The sequence below is a fragment of the Cherax quadricarinatus genome, chromosome 37, assembly GCF_038502225.1.
Source record: "Cherax quadricarinatus isolate ZL_2023a chromosome 37, ASM3850222v1, whole genome shotgun sequence".
Taxonomy (NCBI): Eukaryota; Metazoa; Arthropoda; class Malacostraca; order Decapoda; family Parastacidae; genus Cherax; species Cherax quadricarinatus.
Genome location: NC_091328.1, coordinates 14,327,144 through 14,344,570, shown reverse-complemented (window position 1 = coordinate 14,344,570; position 17,427 = coordinate 14,327,144). Strand labels below are relative to the sequence as shown.

At 39.0% G+C, this 17,427-nt stretch overlaps 1 protein-coding gene across 4 annotated transcripts in view; it reads right to left on the bottom strand.

Moving 5' to 3' along the window:
- Nucleotides 1-17,427, bottom strand: part of LOC128702942 (armadillo-like helical domain-containing protein 3) — a 93,651-nt gene that overhangs the window by 19,026 nt on the left and 57,198 nt on the right. For all 4 annotated transcript variants that reach the window (XM_053797427.2, XM_070091900.1, XM_070091899.1 and 1 more), the window contains 3 exons: nt 14,833-15,053; nt 11,602-11,834; nt 68-169 (listed from right to left, as the gene is read on the bottom strand). In XM_053797427.2, coding sequence (XP_053653402.2) covers nt 68-169; nt 11,602-11,834; nt 14,833-15,053 — 556 coding nt within the window. The remainder of the gene's footprint in view (nt 1-67; nt 170-11,601; nt 11,835-14,832; nt 15,054-17,427) is intronic.

The following is a 17,427-nucleotide window of genomic DNA, read 5'->3' as shown; positions in this document are numbered from 1 at the left end:
AGATTTAAAATACAATCAGAAGAATGAATAAATTAACTGGAAAAATAAAATAGTTTCTATACAGTACCTGGTGCATACGCATAATTTCATAATACAGTTCATCATAACTTGAGGGTGTTGACAAGAATGTGTCTCCATATGTGATGAATAAGTTGAAAATATTCATTACCTGCAACAAGCAAAAACAAACTTGAAGAGCTAATATTTTCCATGGGTTGCTGATTTTAGTTTTCTTCTGCTTCAACAGGTTCTGCCTAATTAATGTGCTTTTGCAGTCTGTAATTTTTTTGTTCTTAGCTCATTTTAACAATTATTCCTTATGCCTACCATTAGGCAGCCATTTACTTAACACTTAAAATTAAAGTCATCATATGGAAATGAATTTCCTTATAATGTTGTGAAATTCAACTGAATAACTAATCACCATGACTTCCTTTAAACATTCTGAAATTACATAAAAAAAAACTTAAAACCCTATTTGCATGTCTTAAACAGTGATATTTTTTTTCAGAATAATCTTTACACACATTATTATTATGACAACATTTTACCAGACTTCAGAAGACACAGGATTTTAGTGAGGGTGGTGATGAGGGTTCAGAGTGCCTGATTAGTACTGGTAGTAACAGATCAGATGTGTGAGGCAGTCTTGTACCTCAGAACTGGAAAGCTGAAGGAAGTTTTTCTTAGAGTATTCACATAAAATAGCAAAAAGAAACAAACTAACAAATATAGTGGAACCTCTACCTGCGAGTTTAATCCGTTCCATGACATTGCTCGCAACTGGATTTTCTCATTTGCAGAGTCAATTTCCCTCATTTAAATTAAGTGAAATGCAATTAATACCTTCCAGTGGAATTTTGTACTTCCATAATTTCGCTAATATCAACTCTACAGCTTATTTATGTATCTTACTTCATCTAATATGACATAATAAACAATATAAATAACATAGAAACCTGATACATACTCTAAAATGAATAAAATATGTCATTCATATAGTGGTATGGGCGGTGTTGGCGGTGGATGAGAGTTTGTCTGGTGACTGGATAAAATACTTCATGAATAATTTCGCTAATATCATGTATATGGCTTATTTATCTATCATGGTTCATCTACTATGACATAACAAACAATATAAATAATGTAGAAACATGATATATACTCTAGAATGAATAAAATATGTCATGTATGTAGTGGAATGAGTGGTGTCAGCAGTGGACGAGAGTTTGTCTGGAGACCGGGCAAAATACAAATATCATCTATACAGCTTATTTATATATCACAGTTCATCTAATATGACATAACAAACAATATAAATAACATAAAAACATGATATATACTCTAGAATGAATAAAATATGTCATTATGTAATAGGTGGAGGCAGCCACAACCGCTCCCTCTTTGTTGTGGTGAACACTGCCATCTAGTGACGGCTTTTGAAGCCGTCTATTATTATAATTATTATATGTAGTACATTATTAATATATATCTTTCTTTCTTTCTTTCAACACACTGGCCATATCCCACCGAGGCGGGCTGGCCCAAAAGGAAAAACGAAAGTTTCTCCTTTCAAATTTAGTAATATATACAGGAGAAGGGGTTACTAGCCCCTTGCTCCCGGCATTTTAGTCGCCTCTTACAACACGCATGGCTTATGGAGGAAGAATTCTGTTCCACTTCCCCATGGAGATAAGAGGAAATAAACAAGAACAAGAACTAGAAAGAAAATAGAAGAAAACCCAGACGGGTGTGTATATATATGTTTGTACATGTATGTGTAATGTGACCTAAGTGTAAGTAGAAGTAGCAAGACGTACCTGAAATCTTGCATGTGTACGAGGCAGAATAAAAAGACACCAGCAATCCTACCATCATATAAAACAATTACAGGCTTCGTTTTACACTCACTTGGCAGGACGGTAGTACCTCCCTGGGCAGTTGCTGTCCACCAACCTACTACCTAGAATCATTATTTTTTTTTTTTTTTTAACAAGTTGGCCGTCTCCCACCGAGGCAGGGTGACCCAAAAAAGAAAGAAAATCCCCAAAAAGAAAATGCTTTCATCATCATTCAACACTTTCACCACACTCACACATAATCACTGTTTTTGCAGAGGTGCTGAGAATACAAGTTTAGAAGCATAAACGTATAAAGATACACAACATATCCCTCCAAACTGCCAATATCCCAAACCCCTCCTTTAAAGTGCAGGCATTGTACTTCCCATTTCCAGGACTCCAGTCCAACTATATGAAAATAACCGGTTTCCCTGAATCCCTTCACTAAATATTACGCTGCTCACACTCCAACAGATCGTCAGGTCCCAAGTACCATTCGTCTCCATTCACTCCTATCTAACACGCTCACGCACGCTTGCTGGAAGTCCAAGCCCCTTGCCCACAAAACCTCCTTTACCCCCTCTCTCCAACCCTTTCGAGGACGACCCCTACCTCGCCTTCCTTCCCCTATAGATTTATATGCTTTCCATGTCATTCTACTTTGATCCATTCTCTCTAAATGACCAAACCACCTCAACAACCCCTCTTCTGCCCTCTGACTAATACTTTTATTAACTCCACACCTTTTCCTAATTTCCACATTCCGAATTTTCTGCATAATATTTACACCACACATTGCCCTTAGACAGGACATCTCCACTGCCTCCAACCGTCTCCTCGCTGCTGCATTTACCACCCAAGTTTCACACCCATATAAGAGTGTTGGTACTACTATACTTTCATACATTCCCTTCTTTGCTTCCATAGATAACATTTTTTGACTCCACATATACCTCAATGCACCACTCACCTTTTTTCCCTCATCAATTCTATGATTAACCTCATCCTTCATAAATCCATCCACCGACACGTCAACTCCCAAGTATCTGAAAACATTTACTTCTTCCATACTCCTCCTCCCTAATTTGATATCCAATTTTTCTTTATCTAAATCATTTGATACCCTCATCATCTTACTCTTTTCTATGTTCACTTTCAACTTTCTACCTTTACACACATTCCCAAACTCATCCACTAACCTTTGCAGTTTTTCTTTAGAATCTCCCATAAGCACAGTATCATCAGCAAAAAGTAACTGTGTTAATTCCCATTTTGAATTTGATTCCCCATAATTTAATCCCACCCATCTCCCGAACACCCTAGCATTTACTTCTTTTACAACCCCATCTATAAATATATTAAACAACCATGGTGACATTACACATCCCTGTCTAAGACCTACTTTTACCGGGAAGTAGTCTCCCTCTCTTCTACACACCCTAACCTGAGCCTCACTATCCTCATAAAAACTCTTTACAGCATTTAGTAACTTACCACCTATTCCATATACAGTGGACCCCCGCATAACGATGGCATCACATAGCGATTTTTCCGCATACCGATTACTTTTATCGCAAAATTTTTGCCGCGCATACCGATTAAAAACCCGCTTACCGATTTTCGTCCGAGACGCGTCCAATGTGCCCTCAGCCAGCCTCACATGTGCCGGCCGTCCCATTGTTTACCAGCCAGCCTCCGCGGTAACATCCAAGCATACACTCGGAATATTTCGTATTATTACAGTGTTTTCGGTGCTGTTTCTGGAAAATAAGTGACCATGGGCCCCAAGAAAGCTTCTAGTGCCAACCCTGTGGTAAAAAGGGTGAGAATTAGTATGGAAATTAAGAAAGATTTTGAAGGGTTTGGGGCTAACCCTGAGAAGCCTATGCCAGTTGTGGAATCCATTGTGCCTACTTCAAAGATTAAGGAAATGTGTGCACAGTGGGTTGAACTGCAAACCTTTATAGATGAAAATCACCCTGACACAGCTGTTGCAAGCCGTGCTGGTGACTATTTCAATGACAATGTTGTGGCCCATTTTAGACAAATCATAAAGGAACGGGAGGTACAGAGCTCTATGGACAGATTTGTTGTGCGACAGAGGTCCAGTGACTCTCAAGCTGGTCCTAGTGGCATTAAAAGAAGAAGGGAAGTAACCCCGGAAAAGGACTTGCTACCTCAAGTCGTAATGGAAGGGGATTCCCCTTCTAAACAGTAAGAAGATAATGCTCTCCCCTCCTCCCATCCCATCAATCATCACCAGATCTTCAATAAAAGTAAGTGTCATGTAATTGTGCATGCCTTTTTCAGTTTGTGTGTATTAAAATTAACATTTCATGTGGTAAAAAAAAAATTTTTTCATACTTTTGGGCGTCTTGCACGGATTAATTTTATTTCCATTATTTCTTATGGGGAAAATTCATTCGCATAACGATTATTTCGCATAACGATGAGCCCTCTTGCACGGATTAAAATCGTTAACCGGGGGTCCACTGTACTTGCAACATCTGCCACATTGCTCCCCTATCCACTCTATCATATGCCTTTTCTAAATCCATAAATGCAATAAAAACTTCCCTACCTTTATCTAAATACTGTTCACATATATGCTTCAATGTAAACACTTGATCTACACATCCCCTACCCACTCTGAAACCTCCTTGCTCATCCGCAATCCTACATTCTGTCTTACCTCTAATTCTTTCAATTATAACCCTACCATACACTTTTCCTGGTATACTCAATAAACTTATTCCTCTATAATTTTTACAATCTCTTTTGTCCCCTTTCCCTTTATATAAAGGGACTATACATGCTCTCCGCCAATCCCTAGGTACCTTCCCCTCTTTCATACATTTATTAAACAAAAGTACCAACCACTCCAACACTATATCCCCCCCTGCTTTTAACATTTCTGTCATGATCCCATCAGTTCCAGCTGCTTTACCCCCTTTCATTCTACGTAATGCCTCACGTACCTCCCCCACACTTACATTCTGCTCTTCTTCACTCCTAAAAGATGGTATACCTCCCTGACCAGTGCATGAAATTACCACCTCCCTTTCTTCGTCAACATTTAAAAGTTCCTCAAAATATTCTCGCCATCTACCTAATACCTCCCTCTCCCCATCTACTAACTCCCCTACTCTGTTTTTAACTGACAAATCCATACTTTCCCTAGGGTTTCTTAACTTGTTAAACTCACTCCAAAATTTTTTCTTATTTTCATTAAAATTTCTTGACAGTGCCTCTCCCACTCTATCATCTGCTCTCCTTTTGCACTCTCTCACCACTCTCTTCACCTTTCTTTTACTGTCCATATACTCTGCTTTTCTTATACCATTTCTGCTTTGTAAAAACCTCTCATAAGCTAACTTTTTCTCTTTTATCACACCCTTTACTTCATCATTCCACCAATCACTCCTCTTTTCACCTGCCCCCACCCTCCTATATCCACAAACTTCTGCCCCACATTCTAATACTGCATTTTTAAAACTATTCCAACCCTCTTCAACCCCCCCCCCCCCACTACTCATCTTTGCACTAGCCCACCTTTCTGCCAACAGTCGCTTATATCTCCCCCGAACTTCCTCCTCCCTTAGTTTATACACTTTCACCTCCCTCTTACTTGTTGTTGCCACCTTCCTCTTTTCCCATCTACCTCTTACTCTAACTGTAGCTATAACTAAATAATGATCTGATATATCAGTTGCCCCTCCATTATTATTATATAAATAATTTGTAATTTTTATTCACACAAAAAATATAAGAATTACTGTTAATCCTTATTGCAATAACTGCATAAAAAATGTCAACCCATTCACGACTGCATGTTGGAATGGACATTTGTTTACTCTGAAACAGCCAAGCAATGGACCATTTCTCCAAGGTTGAGCTCAATTTCAAGGAACTTTTCATCATGAAAGCAATCAAAATCATATCTATTTCTGTAATATATCTTCCATTCTATCAAATGAGACCAAAAAACGAGAATATAATAATAAAAACCATTCAAAATTACCGCTAACGGGTGGTTAATTGCTGAGAAGTGAACTCCATTATTTATGCTTAGATTTCTTTCATTTTTGGTGTACGTTAAGAAGCATCTTTCCATCATACATTGCCCAAGTTTCAATAAGATAGTCCAACAAACAAATGAGATACAATTCCCGAGATCAAGAGCAAGAGCCCCTCACCAGTGTCAAGGAACCTGCCTTGAGGTCTGCTCGCTTGTGGAAATTTTGCTCGCGTATGGAAGCAAAAAATCGACCCATCGACTGCTCGTATTTGGAAAAAATTCACACGTGGACACACTCACAAGTAGAGGTTCCACTGTACACTGGTGCAGATCTATTTGCTATTTAGAGGGACATCTAAACTGTCATATCTGCACACCTCTGGCAAGACAGTGAGTGTGAATGATGGTGAATATGTTTCTTTATCAGGTCACCCTGCCTTGGTGAGAGACAGCCGGAATGTTAAAAAAAAAAAAAAGTTGTATATAAACGGTCTTGGCTTTTCTACCCCAGTGAGAGATGACCAGTGTGTTAAAAAATATTCCTAAATGAACACAACTACTATCATATTTTAGCACACACTGTTTTAAAGCTTTCATAGGATGGTGAAGATGTATAAATCTTGGGTGGAAGGCAGGAGAGTATTGATACATAACATAACTTTTATAATTTAAATGTACTCATAATATAACCATTTTTAGGTATTTCACTGCTGACTAGTCTACAAAAGAAACTAGTCCTAAGACTACTGATTTAGAAAAAAAAAAAAAATACCACGGGTGGAGTTTGAACCCGCGGTCAGAGAGTCAGAGTTTTTTGAGACTCTCTAACCAAGGTTCAAACCCCCACCCGTGGTATGGTTTGTTTGCAATCGTGTCATTATGATTTCGTGAGTCATACTATTGATTTAGTATTGTTACATCTGTATATAGTACTACAGTCATATTTTCCATTTTATAATCTTTCAAAGTTACTAATAATTCACATTCCAACATCGCATCTACAACCTACACAAATAATATTTCGTTTTATACAACCCAATACACAGTGGACCCTCGGTTATCGGCTGTTCCAGATACTGGCCAATTCGGATTTAGGCTGCTTTTTTGGCCGAAATTCTATCCTGAAATTTGGCCTGCAACTCGGAAATTAGCCATATTGGATGCATCCACCCGCCTCTCCTTGCGTTTGTGAGTCAGTCTGGCTGTGTATCTCAGTGAGTGAGCAAGGCTCCGTGCATTCATCCAAACATTTCGTTATAATCCATTTTTTTTTTTGAGGTTATTTATTGAGTGCAACTGTGAAACAAGCCACCATGGGACCAAAGAAAGTTCCTAGTGCCAGCCTTCTGGTAAAGAAAGTGAGAAACACAATAGAATTCAAGAAAGAAATTAGTGTGGCAAAGTACGAGAGTGGTGTATGTGTCTTGGAGCTTGCTAGGATTTATGGGAAATCCAAATCAACAATCACTTTCATCCTGGCAAAGAAAGTAGAAATCAAGGAAGCTATGTTGCGAAAGGGGTAAATATGATAATGAAACAAAGATCACCAGTAATCGAAGATGTGGAGAAGGTATTATTGGCGTGGATCAACGATAAACAATTAATGGGAGATAGTGTTGTGGAGTTGATCATTTGTGAAAAGGCAAGGCAGTTGCATGCAGATCTCATGAATAAAACGCCTGGAACAAGTGCTGCTGTTAGTGAATTTAAGGCCAGCAAAGGCTGGTTTGAGAGATTTAAGAAGCATAGTGGCATACACAATGTGGTAAGGCATGGCGAGGCTGCAAGTTCAGAGAAATGTGCGGCTGAAGAATTTGTGCATGAATTCAAGGATTACAAAGAGGCTGAAGGATTCCTCCCCCAGCAAGTGTTCAATTGTGACAAAACAGGCCTCTTTTGGAAGAAAATGCCAAACAGGACCTACATCACGCAGGAGGAAAAGGCACTGCCAGGACACAAGCCTATGAAGGATAGGCTTACTCTTTTGTTTTGTGGTAATGCTAGTGGGGATTTCAAAGTGAAGCCTTCACTGGTGTATCACACTAAAAATTCCAGAGTGTTCAAGAAAAACAATGTCGTCAAGAGTAAATTGTGTGTGTTGTGGAAAGCTAATAAAAAGGCATGGATCACAAGGCAAATTTTCATTGATTGGGTCCATGAAGTGTTTGGCCAGTGTGAAAAAATACCTCCAGGAAAATAAATTGCCACTCAAGTGCCTCCTGGTACTGGACAATGCTCCTACTCATCCTCCAAACTTGGTAGACCAATTGTCTGTGGAGTTAAGTTTTATAACAGTGAAGTTCTTGCCTCCTAACACAACTCCTCTCATCCAGCCCATGGACTAGCAGGTCATTTCTAACTTCAAAAAGCTCTACACAAAAGCAATGTTTCAAAGGTGCTTTGAAGTGACCTCGGACACTGACCTGACCCTAAGAGTGTTCTGGAGGAATCATTTCAATATCCTCCATTGTATAAGCCTTATAGGTAATTCTTAGCAGGGAGTGACTTCCAGGACTTTGAACCCTGCTTGCAGAAAACAGTGGTTAGAATGTGTCCTCGACAAGGATTTTGAAGGGTGTGAGGCTGATCCTGACAACCCTATGCCTGTTGTGGAATCTATTGTGTCTTTGGGGAAGTCCATGGGGTTAGATGTAAGTGGCCAGGATGTGAAAGAGTTGGAGGAGGACCACAGGGAAGAGCTAACCACTGAAGAGCTGCAAGACCTTCATCTGCAACAGCAACAGACCACAGCCGAGGAAATTGCTTCAGAGGAGGAGGAAGAGAGAGAGGAGAATGTGCCTTCTTTAGTGATTAAGGACATTCGTGCAAAGTGGAGGGAGGTGCAAAGTTTTGTGGAGAAATATCACCCTGACCAAGCTCAAACAAGCCATATCAACATGTTCAGTGTCAAAACCTTGTCCCATTTTAGGCAAATCTTAAAGAGACGCCAGAAACAAACCTCTCTGGACAGTTTTTTGTGCGACAGGGGTGCAATGACTCTCACGCTAGTCCTAGTGGCAGTAAAAGACAAAGAAGGGAAGTAACCCTCCTTACAGAGGGGGATTCCTCTTCCAAACAATAAACTCTCCTCCCTCTCCCCTCCTCTCCTTCTTCCATATGCCAACAAAAGTCTTCAATAAATGTATGTAATGTTCATTTAATATTAAAATTACTGCTTTATATTTCTTTCTCATTGTTTTGTGCATGTAAAACTATAGTTAATCTTCAAAAATGTATTTTTTGTTAATATTTTTGGGTGTCTGAAACGGATTAATTATATTTACATTAATTCTTATGGGAAATATGATTTCAGTTTTAGGCCTTTTCGGATTAAGGCCGACTTTCTGGAAAGGATTACGGCTGATAACCGAGGGTCCATGGAATTTCATAGCTACTCATCATTTCTTCCACTGAAATATTTAACTTTCTCTTTGTTTACCTGGAGTTTACCTGAAGAGAGTTCCGGGGGTCAACGCCCCCGCGGCCCGGTCTGTGACCAGGCCTCCTGGTGGATCAGAGCCTGATCAACCAGGCTGTTGCTGCTGGCTGCACGCAAACCAACGTACGAGCCACAGCCCGGCTGGTCAGGAACCGACTTTAGGTGCTTGTCCAGTGCCAACTTGAAGACTGCTAGGGGTCTGTTGGTAATCCCCCTTATGTATGCTGGGAGGCAGTTGAACAGTCTCGGGCCCCTGACACTTATTGTATGGTCTCTTAATGTGCTAGTAAACTTTTGGAAATTTTTATCTCAAGTTCAAAGAAAATTATTTTTTTTTAAATTCTTTGCAGTGCTGTATGACCCTTGTGGGTTTAGCACTTACTTTTGAATATAATAATAATAATTTTAAATGCATGGAAGCAAAGAGGGGAATGTACAAGAGTACAGTGGTAACTTAACTTATGAGTGCCCCAACTTACGAGTTTTCCGAGTTATGAGCAGTCGCTTGGTCAATTTTTTGCTTTGAGTTGTAAGCCAAAATCCGAGTTATGAGCGAGCTTCAGATATGCTGCCACTAATTGACGCACAGAATGCCACAACGTCTGCCCAGCATCCCAGCGTTTTCTGCTTTTTGTCCAGTTCTTTTGCCAAATTTCTTTTTTCTAACTAAAGGTTCTAAGAAAGTAAGTGCAAAGGAAAGTGCTGAGAAAAGGAGGATAATGTCCATTGAATTAAAGCATGAAATCATAGAAAAACACGAGAAAATCGCTTTTGTTTCAGTGTTTTCCTTATGAAACCAGCAATCTAGTGCAGTTAGCCTCATAAATATTCCATTTTCTCTTAAAAGGGCAAGAATGGGAAGATATGGTCAGTGTGATAATTATTTTTACCTCGGGATTGGCAGCCACCACTTGTCACATAATGACATATTTTATTCATCAGATCAATTGTGATAGATAAATAAGCTGTAGAGTTGATATTAGCGTTATATTCAAGTACTTTCTCCTGCCTCCCGAGAGCCAGGAATTCCTCTGGAACAGATTAATGGCATTTGAATTAATTTCATTGAGGAAAATTGATTTGATATACTACAAGCAAACTGAGTTACAAGCTCTGTCATGGAATGAATTAAACTCTTAAGTCAAGGTACCACTGTATAGTTATACCAATGCTCTTATATGGGTGTGAAGCATAGGTGGTGAATGTTGCAACAAGGAGAAGGCTGGAGGCAGTGGAGATGTCATGTCTGAGGGCAATGTGTGGTGTGAATATAATGCAGAGAATTCGTAGTTTGGAAATTAGGAGGAGGTGCGGGATTACCAAAACTATTATCCAGAGAGCTTAGGAGGGGTTGTTGAGGTGGTTCGGACATGTAGAGAGGGTGGAACACAATGGAATGACTTTGAGAGTGTATAAATCTGTAGTAAAGGGAAGGCAGGGTAGGTGTCGGCCTAGGAAAGATTGGAGGGAGGGAGTAAAGGAGGTTTTGTGTGCGAGGGGCTTGAACTTCCAGCAAGCATATGTGAGTGTGATAAGATAGGAGCGAATGGAAACAAATGGTTTTTAGGACTTGACGTGCTGTTGGAGTGTGAGCAGGGCAGTATTTATGAAGGGATTCAGGGAAACCGGCAGGCCGGACCCAAGTCCTGGAGATGGGAAGTACAGTGCCTACACTCTGAAGGAGGGGTGTTAATGTTGCAGTTTCATAGCTATAGTGTAAGTGCACCTCTGGCAAGACAGTGATGGAGTGAATGATGGTGAAAGTTTTTCTTTTTCGGGCCACCCTATCTTGGTGAGAAATGGCTGATGTGTTAAGTAAAAAAAAAAAATGCTTTACATTTAAGTTAGCCATTTTTTTTTTTCTACAAGTCGGCCATCTCCCACCGAGGCAGGGTGACCCAAAAAAGAAAGAAAATCCCCAAAAAGAAAATACTTTCATCATCATTCAACACTTTCACCACACTCGCACATTATCACTGTTTTTGCAGAGGTGCTCAGAATACAACAGTTTAGAAGCATACACATATAAAGATACACAACATATCCCTCCAAACTGCCAATATCCCAAACCCCTCCTTTAAAGTGCAGGCATTGTACTTCCCATTTCCAGGACTCAAGTCCGACTATATATAAGTTAGCCATATTAATTATATATCTCAATTGCTTGGGCAAGGATCAGGAAATTATAAGTTCATTCCTTATTACAAAAACTAAAATTCCTAGATGAAATATTATAAAGAGATATATAGCAATCCTAAAAACATATTTACCAACTTTCAGTGCCACGTGCCTTCCTTACTCACCTGATGAGCCAGTTGAAAAATATTCATTTTTTTGGCTAGATAGGCTTCATTTGTGACCAGAAATTTAGCAAGAGCAATTAGAGCTGCCCAAAGATCTTTCCAGTTGTAAGGTAGTCTCACTGAATTGCGCTTCTGGTAGCACAACAAGCGGTGAATGATGTTGACATTTTGGTGAAAGAGTTCGATGGGAAGCTTCTTCATCATGTGAGACATCATGAACTCCACCATGACATCTATGGTTAAAAAATAACGGGATAGAAAAAAATATTTAATTTCCCCCAAAAAATATTTTCTCTCCAAAAGATGCATATAAATGAGATGGAATGTGCTGCAAGTACTAAGTAGAAAACTATATTTCTTTGTTTTGTTATTCAAAACCTCGAAATATTCAAAGGCTGCCTGTCAAATACTTTAAGTTAGGATTAGCATTGCTTTTCATATATATGTATATACAATGTCTTTTTTAGGAAGCAGGTTGGCAGACAGCAGCCGCCCAAGGAGGTACTACCGTCCTGCCAGGTGAGTGTAAAATAGAAGCCTGTACTTGTTTTATATGATGGTAGGATTGCTGGTGTCTTTTTTCTGTCTCATAAACATGCAAGATTTCAGGTACGCCTTGCTACTTCTACTTACACTTACGTCACACTACACATACATGTACAAGCATATACAGTGGACCCCCGCCTTACGATATTAATCCGTTCCTGAGAGCTCATCGTGAGCCGAAATTATTGTAAGGCGAATTAATTTTCCCCATAGAAAATAATGGAAATCAAATTAATCCGTGCAAGACACCCCAAAGTATGAAAAAAAAATTTTTTTTTACCACATGAAATATTAATTTTAAAACACACAAACTGAAGAAGACATGCACAATTACTACTCTACTAAGAATAGAATACATGACACTTACCTTTATTGAAGATCTGGTGATGACTGATGGGATGGGAGGAGGGGAGTGTGTGGAAGTTATTGTTTAGAAGGGGAATCCCCTTACATTAGGACTTGAGGTAGCAAGTCCTTTTCCGGGGTTACTTCCCATCTTCTTTTAATGCCACTAGGACCAGCTTGAGAGCCACTGGACCTCTGCCGCACAACAAATCTGTCCACAGAGGTATGTACCTCCCGTTCCTTTAAGATCTGCCTAAAATGGGCCACAACATTGTCATTGTAATAGTCACCAGCACGGCTTGCAATAGCTGTGTTAGGGTGATTTTCATCCATAAAGGTTTGTACTTCAACCCACTTTGCACACATTTCCTTAATCTTTGAAGTAGGCACAATGGATTCCACAACTGGCATAGGCTTCTCAGGGTTAGCCCCAAACCCTTCAAAATCTTTCTTAATTTCCATACTAATTCTCACCCTTTTTACCACAGGGTTGGCACTAGAAGCTTTCTTGGGGCCCATGGTGACTTATTTTGCAGTTACAAGCACAAAAAAACTGGGATAAGGTGAAATGTATCGAATGTATGCATGGATGCGACCGCACTGGCTGGCTTGTAAACACTGGCGCTGAGGCCACATGTGGGACGCGTCCCAAACAAATCATGCAAGGCGAGTTTTTTATCGTGAGGCGAGGCAAAATTTTTGCGTTCAAATGCTTCGTACGGCGGATTTAACGTAACGCGATGCGTTCGTAAGGCGGGGCTCCACTGTATGTACATACACACCCCTCTGGGTTTTCTTCTATTTTCTTACTAGTTCTTATTCTTCCTCCATAAGCAATAAAGTACAGTGGACCCTAGGCTTACAATATTAATCCGTTCCTGAGAGCTCATCGTTAGACGAAATTATCGTTAGCCGAATTAATTTTCCCCACAAGAAATAATTTATTTATTTATATATTTTATGTCTTTGCAAACAGTACATTGAGATTTTGTATTTATGGAAATCCAATTAATCCATTCCAGACAGCCAAAAGTATTAAAAAAAATATTTTTTTTTTGTCATGAAATATACATTTCCCTACAAAGAAAACAATGAGACATGCACAATAACTATATAAATAAATGTTAAAATGACACTTACCCTTATTGAAGAGTACTGATGAGTGATGAGACACTGTTTTTCTTGAACACTCTGGGATTTTCAGAGTGATACATGAGTAAATTCTTCACTTTGCAATCCTCAATAGCATTACAACAAAACAAGAAAGTTAGCCTGTCTTTCATAGGCTTGTGTCCTGGGAATGCCTTTTCCTCCTGAGTAATGTAAGTCCTGTTTGGCATTTTCTTCCAGAACAGGCCTGTTTCGTCACAATTGAACACTTGTTGGGGTTGGAATTTTTCAGCTTCTCCATGCCTTATCACACTGTGTATGCCACTACGATTCTTATATCTCTCAAACCAATCTTTGCTGGCCTTAAATTCACAATATGAGCACTAGTTCCAGGCATTTTTTCCTGTTCGCCTGGGTGTTAGTTGACTGGTGTGGGTTGCATCCTGGGGGACAAGATTAAGGACTCCAATGGAAATAAGTTAGACAGTCCTCGATGACTCACTGACTTTCTTGGGTTATCCTGGGTGGCTAACCCTCTGGGATTAATTGTTTCTCAGTAACTGTTTCTCGTTAAGCCACACCAACAACAGTCTCTCCACATCTTCAAGTAGTACAGCTGACGGTGGTGCAGCATCAGCTGACCATGGTACAATAGTATTTCGATAATATTTCTCACCCTTTTTACCATGGGGTTGGCACTAGAAGCTTTCTTTGGGCTCATGGTGGCTTATTTAGCAGTTACAAGCACTATCATAATAATAATAATATAATAATAATAAAAAAGAAGCGCTAAGCCACAAGGGCTATACAGCTACAAGCACTATAAACAATGGAATAATACAAAATGTATCGAATGTATGCATGAAACCAGCCACCCTGGCTTGTAAACAATGACGGTAGGGCAGCTGAGGCTGGACAGAGAGGTTTGGGACGAATCACGCTGGGCGAGTTTTTTATCGTTAGGCGGGCCAAAAATTTTATGCTCAAATGCTTCGTTAGGCGGATTTAATGTTATACAATGCGTTCATTAGCTGAGGGTCCATTGTACTGATTTGTTTTATTGCCTGTGTGTTGATTTTGTTTATGCCACTATGTGACTACTACTGATGCACATACATCACCAGTAAAGTCAGCAGTCTGTTCAATTACTTTGCAGTTGCTAGTGTTTGCACCATCAAACTACAGCATTCATCCTATTCATATGTTGTCCTCCAAAACAATATACTTTACCTAACACTGCACATGCTAAAGGACGAGCATGAGCTGTTTTCTCTGGTATCACTTTGCGATGTCTCATGGGAAGTCTATGTAAGGGCACTGTGAAGACGAGGTTGGCATCATGAAGTAACAGGTTGCAGTACTGGTCCTCTGCTATGCAAGTGATGATCACAAAGCATAATTTGACATTGTTGAGACTTTCTTCTGTTTTTGTGTCTTGCATTACTATTGAGCTAGAAATGTGAATTATAGCAGATTAATATAGAAGCATCTCAGATTTTAATACTTTTATCTTAAAAACCCATATCTTGAGTTGTTTAATATTACCTTCTCTTTTCTCATGCTCAAGCTTCTTTTGTAATATCATGTTTTATTTTCATGTTATGTACACAAACACAATGTCTTACACACAACCTCCTGACCTATTTCCTTATGTCACATTTCATATTATTCATATATCTATATTAAACAATAAGTGTTCTCTTACAAACTAATAAATTTGACCTCAATTGTCTTGTGCAAAGTTTCACTCAGACAGGAATGCATATTTCACAATTTATTATAATACAATGATACACAGTATACCTTACCTGCAAGAACATTTTTCTTACATTTCAATAAAAATTTTTATTACCTTCACTATCCATGCAACATACAACATAGTGGATAATGGCATATAGCTCCTCATTCCTTTTAAGAATATCTCCATTTGCATAAAAATACTAAAGCTAAAAAGGATCAATACAAAAATGCCACTTCATCGTTTTACTATACACTGAGAGGACTTGTCAGGCATATCCCATTTCCTATATCAATATTTCATCCATGTTCATAAAATTCTGCCACTATACATAACACATGACCATTCTCCTAACAGATCTTGTAATATTCCTTCCTGCATACTAATAAGCACATAAACACATGTTTTCTTTAATGTGACTATCATACTTCACCTCACTTGTTTCATCATTCTCTTTTAATATTTGCCTTCATTTACCACTCCAATGACTTCTTCACTTATCTTCTTACAGTAATTCCCACATTATTATTATTTCTAGTCTCTGGCTTTACTAAACATGTTATGTAATTTTAAGTTAGCCTGAACCCTTTAACTATGGGAGACCCTGGAAAAAAATTCATGTGTGTGTGGGAAGATTTTGGAAAAATTGCTTACAGATTGACAGCTTGTTTTTCTGAATCAAATAAGACTAAAATGAGCAAAGTCTGATAAAAACTTAGGATTTTATATTGTGCTGAAGTTGGAGAAAAAATGATCACTAATCAACAACAGCAGTGTTAAAGCGCCAGCGATGTTTACATTTTATAATTTTTTTTTTAACATGTTGGCCCTCTCTCACCAAGGCAGGGTGACCCAAAAAACAAAGAAACACTTTCACTATCATTCACATGTAATCACTGTCTTTGCAAATATCCCAAACCCCTCCTTTGAAGTGCAGGCACTGTACTTCCCACCTCCAGGACTCAAGTCTGACTCACTGATTTCCCTGAATCCCCTCACAAAATATTACCCTGCTCCAACAGCTCATCAAGTCCCAAAAACCATTCGTCTCCATTCATTCCTATCTAACATGCTCACACAACTGACACTAATATATGATTGTTTTTCTGTTTTTTTATTGCTTTTAATGCTCAACATTATAGTATATACAGCAGGGCCCCACTTATTCGGCAGGTTAGGTTCCAGGTTACTGCCGGAAAGCAGACTTCGCCGGAAAAGCAGAACTCCATTTTTTCCATTTATAAATGCATATAAATGCCAGATAACAAGTTTACACTAACATACTTTAAGTTAACAATAGAACTAGGCATTAAAAACTAAAATACACACACAGTACACTCATTATTTACCTCAAAATATTTGTAGTCTTAATGTAGGGTAAAAGGCGAGTAGCATTTACTCTAAGAAGTCAGGTGTGGTAGCCCTCCTGGCCACCCCACCCACACATACTATACAGTGGACCCCTGGCATACGATATTAATCCGTTCCTGAGAACTCATCATATGCCAAAATTATCGTAAGGCGAATTAATTTTCCCCATAAGAAATAATGGAAATCAAATTAATCCGTGCAAGACACCCAAAAGTTTGAAAAAAAAAAAGTTTTACCACATGAAATATTAAGTTTAATGCACACAAACTGAAGAAGACATGCACAGTTAGTAGTACTCTACTAACAATAGAATACATGACACTTACCTTTAATGAAGATCTGGTGATGATTGATGGGATGGGAGGAGGGGAGAGTGTCGAAGTTGTTATTGTTTAGAAGGGGAATCCCCTTCCATTAGGACTTGAGGTAGCAAATCCTTTTCCGGGGTTACTTCCCTTCTTCTTTTAATGCCACTAGAACCAGCTTGAGAGTCAGTGGACTTCTGTCACACAACATATCTGTCCATAGAGGCCTGTACCTCTCGTTCCTTTATGACCTTGCTAAAGTGGTTCACAACATTGTCATTGTAATAGTCACCAGCACGGCTTGCAATAGCTGTGTGAGGGTGATTTTCATCCATAAAGGTTTGCACCTTTGTCCACATTGTACACATTTCTTTATTTATTTATTATATTATTTATTTATTATAAATTTGT